This window comes from Rhinolophus hipposideros (genome assembly GCF_964194185.1).
Source record: "Rhinolophus hipposideros genome assembly, chromosome: 15".
Classification (NCBI taxonomy): domain Eukaryota; kingdom Metazoa; phylum Chordata; class Mammalia; order Chiroptera; family Rhinolophidae; genus Rhinolophus; species Rhinolophus hipposideros.
The window spans coordinates 33,633,650-33,648,331 of record NC_138061.1 but is presented as its reverse complement, the minus strand read 5'-3'; the positions used below and the strand labels follow the sequence as shown (position 1 = coordinate 33,648,331).

General features: G+C 38.7%; 1 protein-coding gene across 10 annotated transcripts in view; it reads right to left on the bottom strand.

The window, feature by feature from the left end:
- The window catches only part of SGMS1 (sphingomyelin synthase 1), a 255,191-nt gene that overhangs the window by 15,530 nt on the left and 224,979 nt on the right, over nt 1-14,682 (bottom strand). For all 10 annotated transcript variants that reach the window (XM_081075240.1, XM_081075239.1, XM_081075242.1 and 7 more), the window contains one exon: nt 6,183-6,300. In XM_081075240.1, the coding sequence (XP_080931366.1) occupies nt 6,183-6,300 (118 nt within the window). The remainder of the gene's footprint in view (nt 1-6,182; nt 6,301-14,682) is intronic.

The window sequence follows — 14,682 nt, the reverse complement described above, 5'->3', positions numbered from 1 at the left end:
GGCTTCCCATGGCCACGCTCCTTAGAAGGATGACAAGACCCCTTAAAATTGACCCACAACTTGTTTCTCCGGCTTTACGTCTGGCCACTCGACCCATAGGATCGTATGCCCAGGCAGATCTAACTTTACCTGCTCCCTCAGACTCCCTGTCACACACCCTTTCTGTTTTCTCCACCTGGCAAGCTCTTCCTCCTTCAATTCCACTTGGCAAACTCCTACTCATCCTGTTGAGACTTGGCTCAGACAGCCCCTCCGCAGTGCAGCCAGGACTCCCAGGGGAGTATGCCTCCTTCTCTGTGCTTCCATGGCAACTGAGCTCCACACGCCTATCACAGGGAGGACCAAATAAGTCAGAGAGTAATCTGCCGGGTTACACATCAGTCTTGTAAGAGGAGGGGGCGCTTGTCTTAATATTTGTGTATCCTAAAATTTCACCTTGTACAGGATGGGTTCTCTAGAAATGTTAGCTTAGGAAATAAGCAACTTGCTTGTTTTTCAAAAGGAAGTCACATCTACAAACTCCCTGCCTCACAATCTGCGAGTGTGAGTCTCCCTGGCAATTTCCCTTAAATAAGAAAAGCGTTTAGAAAGTTTAGGGTTTATAAAATCATGTAAAAATGCATATATCAAATGTTAACTATAAGAAAACAGGAATAATTATTCAGAAATCATAATCAAAAGTATGTAAGAAAAATATGCATAAAGAACTAATAAATATACTAAACATTAATAGTAGATAGGGCCATGAGTGATTATAAAAATTCCCCTCCTTTTGTATTTTTTTTCAATGAATCTATAAGGAATGTGGAGTTTCTTTAAAATAGAAAAATAATCTTTTTTAAGAGAGAGAAATTATTTAGTTCATGTCTATTTTTTTATCCCCAAAAAAGGAAGAGAACAGTGGAGATAAAGATGGGAAAGTCGAGAAGAGACTTCGGATGGGGAAGGTCCCTGAAAATTACATGCAGAGAATGAACAAATGAGAATGAACAAAAGGAGAAATTATACTGACAATAAGGAACTGGCAGGCAAGCAGAAAATTAGGTAAAATCAAGCATCGACAATTTAAATTCTATACAATTCAACAGGATGACAGGTAAAAGAATACAAGCCATATTCTGAAATACTGATAAGGTTAGCAGGAGCTAATCAGAATATCACAATTTGTCAGTGTGGAAGGCAGTTTGGGACACTCAAACTGCTAGCTGAGAATGAAAGGAGGAACTCAAAAAGGTTATAAAATCCTAAAGAGCAGTGAATCTTTTGCCTAAGACTGAACTTATGGCAGAAAAAGAGACCTTTAGGCTGATGACCGTCACATGAGGCTTAGCAGTGTAGTTCGTAAGGAGGTGCTTTGATCTTTCTAATTGTGTAATGCAGAAGGACTGACAGTGGCAGAAGAGAATAGGCAGGCCTTTCTGTTATTACATTTGTATTTTATTGTTCCACTGAACAATTAAATTAACCTCAGATGCCACCCAAACGTAACCCTTGTGCAACAGTGGGCTATGTTCAAATGTGTTACGGAGGGGGAAAAAAAACCAAACTTTTTTTTCAAGTTTTAGAGAATCGTTTCACTGAACACACCATGTCAGATGAATGAATTAGCCAGCTAAGTATCCTGGCTGTAACAGAACTCTCTCTTTTTAAGTTTTCAAATCAAATTCATCACTAAGACCATAAAACAGAACACAACATACATCTCACTTGAATGCTTAGTCACAGATTAACTCTCACGATTATTAAAATGAGAGCTGAAAACAGCATGAGTTATTTTCTTTCCCTTCCGTGAGCATTAGGCTGTCTGTGACTCTGGGGCTTAGGGTAGTGTTTTGTTTTGTTTTACCTTTTGGAGTTTGCTAAAACAGACAAAAACTTCTTACAGAAAGCTTAGAACACCAAATAATTCTCAAGCGCTTCTGCCTTTTTTGTTGTTTTTTTAACAGAATCCTAAACAGTTGGAACAAGATGATAAGCGGTTATTTCTGGGTTTGTACACATGCTCCTTGGCGAAAAGCTGTGATGAGATTAACATGGGCTAATCAAAATATCAAAAATTTGGCAGCCTCTAGTGTAAGCCCGGCACACCTGTACACGGGGATCTAGGACAAGTGCTTCCCAGATTACTAATCTAGGAACTGAACACACCTCCTGGCCCTTCCATGTTTCTCAGGGGTTTATCTTTGTTGTAGAAGCATTTGATGGGGGGTGTGGGTGGGCAGTTCTCTTCCTCGTGTAATCACTTCACAGAACAATTATTTCTCCAAGCTATTACATTTGCGAAGTGAAGAGTACACCACCATTAAATGAATGAACAATAGGAACAATTTTCATAATTACTGCTGCAAACATGTTGGAACAGTTTTCTCAGAAGCCATGCATTTTGAGTACTGGCATTAAGGGACGACTAAAGTGTACTAATTATGAGGTTTAATCTGATGGCAGAACCCAGTTTAAGTTCACATGACTATGTTAAACAGGAAGACATATTCTAAAGCTCAACTCTCTTTCCCTGTAATTTAATGATGACTGATAACTGTAAGGGCATCTGTCCACCAAGCGACAGGCCTTAAATGGTGCCTCTTATCAGGGAATATCCAATTCTAGAAACATTGTACCATTATGTACTATCTTTGGCCATCCATACCCACAGCTTGAACACTATCTAGAATATGATGAATCACAAATATTTAATTTCTAGCTCGGATTTTTTCCCCTCGACTTTAGACATGTCCTGGACACCAACATTTAGACCTCTGACAAGTACCTCAATCTCTATTTGTTTAATCTTAAGTCATTAACTCCCTTTTCCTCCTTCCCTCATAATGATCGCAGTGGTAAAACCCAGTTGCCTTTGAAATCCTTCCTATCCTCATTCCCTACATCACAGAGAATACCAAGTTGTATTGATTCAGCCACTTAAGCTTTGTTCAAATCTGTCTCTCCCTTTCCATCCCTAGGGCCAGTGGCTTAACTTGGGGCCCTTCCTACAGCATTTTACAAATGCTGGATGAATAAGAGTCTAGGGGTTGAAGCGCGATGACGACACCAAGTTCTCTTCTTATTTCTGTGAGCATTTTACATTGACAGAGCCCTATGTATTGCCTTCTTTCCTTCTCACAACTCCTTAAGAAAGATATAAAAAGTGTCATTAGCCCTGTTTTGCCAACAAAGGAACTGAAGATCTGAGATGTTAAATGCAACTGCCATCCAGTTAGTAAGTGGCAGTGCAAGATCATCCTAACTCTGACCTCAGCGTTCTTCCCACTACTGGGTAGGTTTGCATTTTTCCAAGGCAACACATTCCCTCTCTGTGCAGGGGTTCAGAGAGATGTTTATCAAGATTTGGTGGTGAGGCTATTGAGAGACATCAAATAGAACATTGGACTGGATGACTTTTTGTAAGGTTCCTTTTAATTTTGAAACTTGGCCCCGGGTATGACTCTAGAGTAGATAAAGCAGGTCTCCGGAATCTCTCTCTGGTGTTACCTTTGTCTCCCTTTTGACACTGTTCATCAATGCAGCATTCCAGCCCTTGACTGACCATTGAATTTCTTAAGCTTGATCTGCTATTCCAAAGGGTGGCAGCCTGAGAGCCTTTCTCTAATTCTGCTGCCTAGCTTTAGGTATCATTCTGTTTTACCTGTGAAGTGTTCTTGCCAAACAAGCTAAAATTAAATAAAATCAAGTCTTCAGAGACAACTTTCTACTTAGAGGAAATATGAAGCAGAAAAGAAACAGTTAATTTACACTAAAAAGAAACAAACAGATAAATCCAGAGCGTGGTATACTCTACAGAACAACTGATCTGGTTTCTACAAGTTGCAGATGGGGGGGTGGGGGGGAAGGACGAGAGGTAGGGATGGAGCGAGGGAGGGAGGACTGGTGTAGAATCAGAGACTTAGAACAACTGTATGTAATATAAAGGCTTTGTATCCTAATTTATATAAATCAACTTTAGAAAAAAGGCATTTTGCAGGCAATTAAGATAGTCCACCAACTGATAATTGTGATACCAAAGAATTACTGTTAATTGTGTTGAACGTACCAATAGCATTCAAGTTACACAATAAGATATCCAAAAATTTTAGATGCACTCTAAAGTATGTAGCAATAAAATGACATTGTCTTAGATTTTTTAAAAAAATTTCTTCAAAAGGAAAAAAAGCAGATGAAGTAAATGCAGCAGATCCTGATAATTACTGAATCTGAGTGTTGGGTATGTGGAGGTTCCTTACACTAGTTTCTTTACTTTGGGATACATCTGAACATTTTCAGAATTAAAAAAAAAGTTTTCTGAATCCTTTCTTCCAAGAGCCCTGTTCTACAAAAGAAGTAATTAGACTTCATGAGTTTTAACTGATAAGTTTTGCTAAGGTATGGTAACATTTTACCCTCTCTTAAATACTTTATTTGAAAGATTCTAATTTCCAGAAGACTGTCACAGAATGATGGCCCGAGTTGGAATTTCTGGAAACACAATTAATGACTGACAAATGTTTGGGTTTGGTTTTTGGCACAGTTCTTGCCATTACCCCTGCCTTTACCAAGAAAACCCACAAGCTATTTTTAGTCAGTGACTCTTGGTTAGTTACGCTGATGGCTCAAGCTGACTGTACCTGCCCGTGCTAACCAACCTTGGGCTTGCCTGCAGCCGGGTGGAGCTACAGAGATCCTGAGAAGAAGCAAAGCCAGAGCTAGCGTAGGGAGCAAGGCTACACAGCATGTCCCCGCGACAGTGGATCCGTCTTCAACGTGTACCTGACCAGATCACACATCTACCTAAACCGGTGTAACATGTTCCTTGGTGGAGAAATTTCCCACAAAGGGGAACTTCTGCACAGACATACTTTTTAAAGGAGTTGAACTAAACTTAGGTAAATAACTTAAACAGTCATCCTACTACTAAGGGCATATTTCTTAACAAGCCAGCCTCCCAGCAAGTCTATACCTTTGGATTCTCAATAACAAGGTATTTCCTATGACCCAGGGGCTGCAGGCACGTGCTTGAGAGATTTTACGGAAGGTAAAGAAGATGTGAGGCTGGCTTCTTTGGAAGGGCAGACGAAAGACCAAGAGGGACGGTGCAGAGAGGACTGCTGATGCAGACGGTGGAACATGGGGAACATTCCTGATTAATGATGGCTTCTCCAGAGTTAAGGAATAGTCTGCAGCAAAAATGGGAAGAGTGAAGTAAGAACTAGCTACCTCTCTGAACACATACGTAAGTCAAGGAAGAAGGGCGGCCCACAGTAAGCAAACCCATGTAAAGGAGTCCAAAATTTCAAATGATAAAGACATCGCTTTAAAAACCCAAAGTCAATTTTTCAGCCCTCTTCCAAGGTTGTGGCAGAGAGAATCTCTCTTCTGGAAGGAACAAAAGTACAAAGGGATGAAGTCGGAAGGGTGTTTCACCAGCACAAGAGCGGTGCAAAGAAATGATTGCAAACACACTGTAGTATTTTCTCCCAACTGAATCAAGGGAACTTGTCTCTTTTACTTCGTATTGCATTAAAGAGCCTTAATGCAGGTTAATATTTCTAAAATTAAATCTTCTGCTAACTATTTCATACATTTCCAATGCTCTCCCTTGGTTGAAATTATTCCAAGGTACAGGTAGAAACAATAAGAGAGGAATGAAGTTTATTTTAAAGAAAGGCTTCTATGCTACTAGAGAAAATCCATAAATATGGCAAAATGTAGCTCTGGAGAGTAGTGATATTATTTGGGTGGGTGGAGAATGTAAGGAATAGTGTCTCTTGTGCTGCTGTTACAGATTTCCGCTGTAGACATTAATAGAAAGAAGGAAAAAATACCATTTGAAACCAAACTTTCCATCTAAGAGAGTGAAAAGCCATACAAAAGCTTTTGGATCTGTGTCAAGGGAGTGAACGATATTTTAAAACTTTGGCAGGAAACCAAAGAGCTACACCCACAAGGCTTAACTGCTTCCAGCACACTAACTAGACCACATATTTCCCCAGCTGAGAAGTACTGGCAGGGTTTGGAAATTTTGAGAAGGGTGGGGCTACCTAGCCATATTGCTTTGTAACATTCCCAGAAGAGGGTGGAGGGACTTGACTACATTCTAAAGAAATTTTCACCTTTGGCCTCTGCCAAAGGACCCCTGGGCAAGATGAGAAACAAACAAAAAAGGGAAATTACAGTGAGGAATGGTTTACCTTCGGAGAGCAGTTGAAATGCATACCAGGTACTGGGAGTGTAGTTACATACATTGTAATACATCGATACAGGTACAGCGTGCCAACTATGCAGAAAAATCTTCTGCTAATAATAGACCTAGAAAAAGGGAAAAACAGGGCAGACACTCAGTCATGAAATTCTTTAGGTTTACTTACTTTAAGTTTTCAATGACCCAATAAAACAAACAAACCCAAAAAACTACTTGAGAGCTTAAAATCCGAATAACTATAGCTAATAGCAGATTAAGGTGAGAACTTTGAGAATGATTCAGTGGGTATTTTTCTCTTTTTCTAAGTATTAACTGGCCAGAAAAGTTTAAAACACTATATTGCTATTCATTAGGCTTTGCGAGGCCTTAAGCCTGTGTTGACATGTAACTGATGTACAAGTGGGGCCCAATCTGATTGGTCAGAGCCCACTCAGTATCTGTGGTTAAATGTTAAGTGTCTTTTCTGTCCTAAAAGGGAAGATGTTTAGAAAGTTAGAATGATATTAAAATGAGAATTCATACTTTTCTGACATTTAATGAGTCGACAACATTAAACAATTTTACTTGTACATCTGAGAAACTGATTTTCTTAGACAATCTCTGAGGAAGCCTGACGCCAAGAAAAGAGCCTGTTTGAAATGACAGCATCCAACCCCCAGCTCCCTCTCTGCTTACTACGTGGCCTTGGGATACGCTATTGACATCTCTGTGTCTCAGTTTCCTAATCTGTAAACCAGGTATAATAACATTACAAATGTATGAAAAATCCCTTCCATATGCACACAATGATAGCCATCAACTATATAGTTTATATGGTGGATAACAAACTAAGCCAGAATTAGAAATCTTTTCCACTTCAAATTGATGAGTGGTTCTAATGAAATTATTTGATATATACATATGAACATGTATATTGAGTTTGATAATGTCTCCTAATAACAAATTCCACACAGGTTTAATTCAATTAGATTAAGTTGTACAAACTTAAGTGTATGCTTGGACAGTAACACTTCTTCCTTCTCTACTTCTATCTTGCTCTACCCACCACAGGCCAGAATTATAGTCCCCTGGGTCTCCTCTTTCTCAACTTGGGAGTTCAAACTTTTCCTTGGCATGGGGCACCTTGAATTAAATGACCAAAAAAAGAAAAAAGGAAAGAAAAGAAAAATCAGAAACAATGGACTGGCTTTCCTCTGAGAACATGGAATATGTGATCACTCTATAATTGTATAGTGTGGCTCTACTTTTAAGCAGGGTAGATATTCCTACTGAAGTGTGGTAACTGAAGGAGAATTTGTATCATTTGTATTTTTTTGTTTAAATAAGAAGAATGAAGTAATGTCACTTGGGAGATTAAAAATTAATTTTAAAAATAACCCATGCAACTATATTAGCATTTCACACATAACTGCACAGTTCATGTAAGTTAAGTTACTTAGGTTGATGGGTAGAGTCTGGGTTTTTTTGTCTCCTTACCCAGATTTCAGAAACTAAGCCATAATTATTTACCATCTTAGTGAAACTCTGTGTGTCACCTCCCAGGATGAGACTTTATTCAGCATAAAGCTGTCTTCTAAAGGTATATGTCTCTAATTTGAAGTATGACGAAAGCACGATATAATCAAACAATATAAAGAAGGACAATACTAAAGAATAATACTAGGGCATAAATGTCTTAACAAGAATACTTGAAATATAAAACTGAATTTTATATTGTATATAAGATGTAATGGTCATCTTTCATCAAAAGGAAATGTCCTCTCTAGCCATTCTGCTCAAACAAATAGAAATTCCCTGCAATTTCACTTGAACTACACTAGAAACATCTAAGACAGAAACCTGCTAAATCTACATGTGTTAATTTCTATGGAGAAAGAAAATGACTGCCATCACTCAATTTTGGTCAAGAATACTATCTTAAAAACACTTCACATGATTGTCTCATGGTACACAAAAGATACATGTACACACATGCCAATAATATTTCCATATCTCAAATTTGAGTCACATATGAATAGCTGTAAAAGGAATTCAGAATTATCTGAGAATTAGGTATGTGAAAAAAATGATAAAGGATGAGAAAAGACTAATCTCTTTACAAAAATATTTTTAAAATAACAAACACTAAAGATTCAGTCATGGAGTGGCCTGATGGCTCAGTTGGTTAGAGCACGAGCTCGATTCCCACATGGGCCAGTGAGCTGCGCCCTCCCCAACTAGACTGAAGACAACGAGCTGCCGCTGAGCTGCAGGAGGGGCGGCCAGATGGCTCAGTAGGTTAGAGTGCGAACTCTCAACAACAAGGTTGCCAGTTCAATTCCCATGTGGAATGGTGGGCTGCGCCCCCTGCAACTAAAGATTGAAAATGGCGACTGGACTTGGAGCTGAGCTGCGCCCTCCACAACTAGACTGAAGGACAAAATGACTTGGAGCTGATGGGCCCTGGACAAACACACTGTTCCCCGATATTCCCCAATAAAAATTAAAAAAAAAATTCAGTCATATTTACTATTTGCCTTGAAATGAAAAAGTCAAAAGACTTTACCCAGTGTTAACGAGGTGATAAGTTGGAATGTTGTTTGTAAGAAGCTTCTGATCTTTGGCATTTACTTAATCATTTTGAAATTAAGCTTAGAATATCTTCAATGTATAATGTTAAACAAGGATCTCCTACCATAGACTTTAAAGGGCAGGATATAAAAGTGTTTCAAAGAACTGTATGCAATGAAGATATTTATTTCCTTAAAGAATTTCACACATTAGAATTCTTAAAGGTGCAAAAGTTCAAAATCTTTAAAAAAAGATTTAAAGTGGTTAAAAATGTAACAATGCCACAAAAAAAGTCATAGAAGAATGTTAATAAGATACTACTGGAAATTAAACGAATGCCAAGAACAAAATGCAGGCTGTAATTCCCCAAAGCACAATGGTTTTCCCCTCATATTCATATGGGATACATTTCTCCTTTCATCTTAGAAAGATGACTGTTGCCATCTGCTCACACTTTGTAATGACTATCACTTCACAGACGCTTGTATTTGGACCTTGGTTATCCTTCTCCCAAGTATTTGAGTAATAAGTTCGTTACTACTTTTTCTTGAGAGAAAAGAAAAACATACTTGTTGAATTTGATTAAAAGGAAATATAAACAAAAGTGTTAATGTTTGATAAATAATTATTATTGTTAGAATAGCATGTCATATCCAGCACAGGTAACTTTATTTTTATGTATTATACATCTTATATTTTTATTTTTCAAATATCCCTATTTAAAAAGGAAAAAGTACTCAAAACCTGATTAAATACTACCAAAATACTACTATTTAAAAATAGCAGCACTGCAGTGTTTTTGGCATTTGCTACAATGGTCTAAAATTCTAAAGAAAAAATGGTGAAAAAAATGAATATACTGGGAAGTATTATTAGGTTGGTGCAAAAGTAATTGCGGTTTTTGCAATTTTTCTTTTTTTAACCTTTTAAATCACAATTACTGTTGCACCAACCTAATAAAATACTGGACAGTTCTTTTGTTACCTCTTTTAACTAATCCACAGCCACACATATATGTAATTTATTCAGTGCTCAGAACTGGCCTGCAAGCTCTTTGTGGAAGCTATTATTGGCTTTTATAAATAAACAGGCCCTGATACATGGGAGTGGAACTAAGCAACAATTCCAAACTAGGAGACAGTCAACAAGTGGGAGAGCACACGTAACTGTAACACGGAATCGGGGAGGCCCACAACTGTGGAGCAGTCACTGAGGTCGCGGCATGATTTAGGTCTCTGATTAGCAATTCCAGTCTGTGCAACATGAACAAGGTGAAACAGAGCTTATCTTTATACATATGCTAGCTCTACATTTAACTAAGGCCTGTTTGGTGACCTGTACCATCTCAACTAATTTCCTTAGAAATTAGCTTCCTCACCAGCAAAAGGAGGAAAAGGATATCTCTTTCTTACAATTCAGAGAAATGCTATTGAGGTATTTCCCTAGGGTGTTATTAGGAATAGCTATGGTTTTGCCAAATATCACCAACATGCCAAACTCTATGCCACCTAGCTCTTAAAACGACCTGCAATGCATGGCTATGATCCTTACTTTACAGATGGGAAAATTGTGGTTCAGAGAGTTTAGAGCTGAAATATAAATATATGACACCAGACCAAAAAATTCAGGAAATTGCTTCAAATTGTGTAAGAAATCCCAGTTTTATTTTGAGACTCCACTGCTGTGTAACTGTAGATGAGCCAACAACCTATCACATTTAAGTTGCATTTCAAAATCTATGTCACTCAGAATTTTCACTAAATTAGTATTTTATGTCACATTTCATATTATCCCAGAACTCTACAAAATAAGTATTCTGATAATAATTTAATAACTATGTTATTATACTACTGAAAAAAATCCTTCCACACACCCAACACTAACTAAATGCAACCTTTTTCATTATTGTCTGCACACTCTGTGCCGTTAGATTTGCTCACCACCTACTGCCCCCAGGTATAATCAGTCATTCTGAAATGCCATCCACTTCTCAGCATTTTATCTTGTCTGAACTTCCACAATGACCTTCCATCTGTTGTTCCTAATTCCACTGATGCCTCCCTAACAAGCCACTCCACAGAGAGCAACCAGAATCATCTCTTCTTAAACAGTCAAACAGAGTATGTCCTTTAAAACTCGCCAGTGGTTGCCAAATGTATCTTGAGTAGAATCCAAATCCTTCACCAACCTCACGAGGCCCTTAAAGACTGCCTCTCTCCAACCTCAGCTACTGCTGTTCTTGTCGTTGTCTAGAATGCAGCTTCAGTCCAATGCCTGTGGGGCTCTGTGAACACCCCATGCAAAGTCCGTCCTGCATCAGGTAGGACCTTTGTGCCAGCCACTCCCTCTGCCTGGACTCCTAGAACACTGCCTGTCACTCAGGTCTCTGAGAGACCGCCTACTCTAAAGAAGTTCCCTGGGGCTCGCTATCTCATCCTTCTGTTCTCACTTCTCTAAAGCCCCTTCCCCCATCCCACATTCTGTTGACTGCCAACTCCAAAGAGTTTCTAACATGTTTTCCTCCCTTTAACTCCTTGCTACTAACCCTTGGATTCCCTGGGTTGTGCAATGGCTTACCACAACCTACTGAAGTTCAATCTCCCCTCCTGACTTCCCTTTACATGTCCTCAAGCTCTCTTACCTATCTTATCTGCAGATGTGAACCCCACTGATCTGGGCAAAAGGGGCCACTTATAGTTCCCTAAAACCCGAGTTTCTTGCTTCAGCCAGCAAATCTCTTTCCCTGGCCTCTCCCATTATCCCATCTCCTACAGCTACTCTACAATCCTACAATCCTATGTCTCCTACAATCCTATCCATCCACATCTGCATGGAGACTTCCAGATGTCCCCAACTGGACAGAGTCACTTCCTCCTCTGACTCACTTCACAACTTTGTTTCTAGGCTACGGTATTTTTAATAGTAAAATTGGCATCACAACTACCAACAGAAGGTCTCATCCCTTCTATCAGAGGCAGCTCTTAAGCGAAGCTGTCTTGGTCATCTTTCAGTCCCGGTGAGGTTTACAATGGTACCTGTGATACTGGCAATATTATACAGCTCTGTGCTGTAGAGCTTTGCTTCTTACTCCCTCTGAGAAATCTTTCCCTGCTTCTTTCCATAAACATCTGCGCTTTCAACTTTTCCATATACCTGCCAAAATTCTCCTGCTGTGATGCTCACCGATCCTTCACTCTGCATCCCTTGTGCACTTACATTTCAATTTACAACATTTGCTGAGATTGCTGCATTCATCCAACTAGCACTGTACACCCCTGGACATGGGGGACTGTGATCTCTCCCTTCCCTCAACGTCTCCTCATCGCCCCGTATGTGCTTTCTACCCATCACAGGAGTCTCAGTGGCTCCAGATGGTCATTCGTGAAAGCCCAGGCTTCATTCAGTACTTCGGGAAAAGAAATTCAGGGAAAGGTTTGTAAAATAAACGAAAGGGAAAGAAAAAATGCTGTAGAACAAATAAAGAAGAGAAACTATATGCTCTCTTAGGAGACCTATAACTCATTCAGTATTTCTGCATTCCCACATAGGGTGGATGACACACTGTGAATCAGGACAATGACACATACCCATGCACCCAGCCCAACAATGTGTCGGTATATGCAGTGTCTTTTGGCCTTTTTAAGATCCAACTCAAAGAGATTTTAGATCTATGGTGTTAGTTATTTTAACCACATTCCTGTTTAACATATATCATTATCCCATTTTACAGAAGGAAAAATTAAGATGTAAAGAGTTTAAGTACTAAGTATAGGGGGGCAGAGAGTCAGTCAATGAAAGCACCACACAAAACCCAGGTCTCTAGACTTTCAATTACGGTAGCTGCTCTTTTCACTAGTGAAACTGTCAAGTTTAGAAAAGGCAGTGGCTTAGATTTATTTTTTTTCCTAAGCCCCATGTAAAAGATCTGAAATATACTGCAAAAGTCATTAAGTTTAGGAAATGATCCTGGTTTAGAGAATTTGCAAAGAACAGATCACACTGTTCTCTACTCAACTTATCTCCACTCAAATTATCTCCACTCAACTTACCTTTTAAAAATATATCATTTCCTGGGTTAAATATACTGCATTTTGCCATGTATAATGCATACTTTTTTGCCAAAATTTGTGAGGGAAAAATAAAAATGTGCATTATACATGGGCGGTACTAATTCCACATCTATATAAATGTTTTTAATTCTTTTATTTATGCATGGGAGTTAAAAGTGTAACTCTAGAAATCAATAATCTTATCTGTATGCAAAATAATATCCTGGAATATGATAACAGTTTTGGAACTTGCAACAACGAAGAGTTCTTGGTCTTCTATAATACAGCAAATATGGTAAATTTGTTACCGGTACATAAAATTTTTTGGACCTTGTATCTGTTCTTGTGTTTTGTAATTATTTGTTACAGAAAATTTCTTGTACCATCATATCTAAAAAATAAGTGCTAAAATTCCTTTATAATACAAAAAACAAGTACTTAAATATAAACAAATAAAAATTTGAATTAAAAAATTAAAATGAAAGATGTTTTCCCCTGAAAGTTTGGGCCAAAAACACAGGTGCGCGTTATACATTGCAAAATATGGTAGACTGTAATGTAAGGTAAAGAAAAAATGTTCCTCTATAAAATCTGAATGACAACCTTGATCTGATCTACTGGAGATAGTTATGTAGAATTAAAATCAAGTATCATCCACAAACTGCTACATACATATGTACAAAATGAAAGGAGCTATATATCTTGGTACTTTAGGATATCAACAAACAATATATGTATATGTGTATATACACATATACGGGGTGCCAAAAAAATGTATACATATGACCTGTATTCATCTTTTGCTATCGGCATATATTGAGTATTATAATTTCAATATTTTTTTCCTTTCTTAAAATGTGTATACATTTTTAGGCCACCCTCTGTAATAAACACATGTGTGTATAAATATATATATATATGATACAAATATGTACATATGGTATATAAAATGCAAATATGTACATGTTTACCCAGATTTTTCCTCATTCCTTCCCTTCATCAAAAATTAATCACCTTGAGTCACATTCTTAGGGGCTTGTTCAGTCACAGCTAGTGGAACTGAACAATTCATATTTGCTCTTGGGCTAATAGATTACCCTGAAAAGTAACATACTCTCATTTTTAACAGGAGGTTTCTAGAAACATAATAAGCATAGACATCACCAGCAGCGGCTAACATTTATCGGACTCTAGGCACAGTAACTAGCATAGAGCAATACTCCATAAATGTTAACTGCTGCTATTTTGATTTATTCACAGAACAAAAATGTTATGTTCTAGGCATTATTCTGGGCACTAGGAATACAGCAGTGAACAGAACGGACACAAACCTGCCTTGTGGTGCTTACAGTCCAGTGGAGGACACTAACAACACACAGGATAAATAAATAAAATATAGAGCGTGTTCAATAAGTGCTAAAGAGTAAAATTAAGTGAGACTGTCACTGGGGGAAGAGAGGTTACAATTTGGGGCTAAGCTGGCCAGAGAAGGCATCCCTGTGTATGAGGGGGTTAGCCACGAGGACATCTGTGGGAGAAGATTCCAAATTAGAGACAAGCGTGCAGGAGTGTTTGCTGGCCACAGCGACCAGAGCGTGGAGTGCACGGGGACGTGCGATCCAGGAGGACAGAGTGTGGGGTCTGACAGCGCCTCCGTGGTCAGCAGGAGGACTCCGGCCTTAATGCTAGATGAGGCGGGAGAAGAGCTCACTCTTACACCGCCACACTCTGTCTGCCAAGCTGACAATGACTTAAGGGAAGCAAGATCAGAAACACGGAGACCAGCAGGAGGCCCTCTCAACAACCCAGGTAAGAGATGACAGTGGTTAGACCTAGGGCAGCGACAGAGGTGGTGAGAAGTAGGGGTTAACAGAGAGACCAGATGTGGGG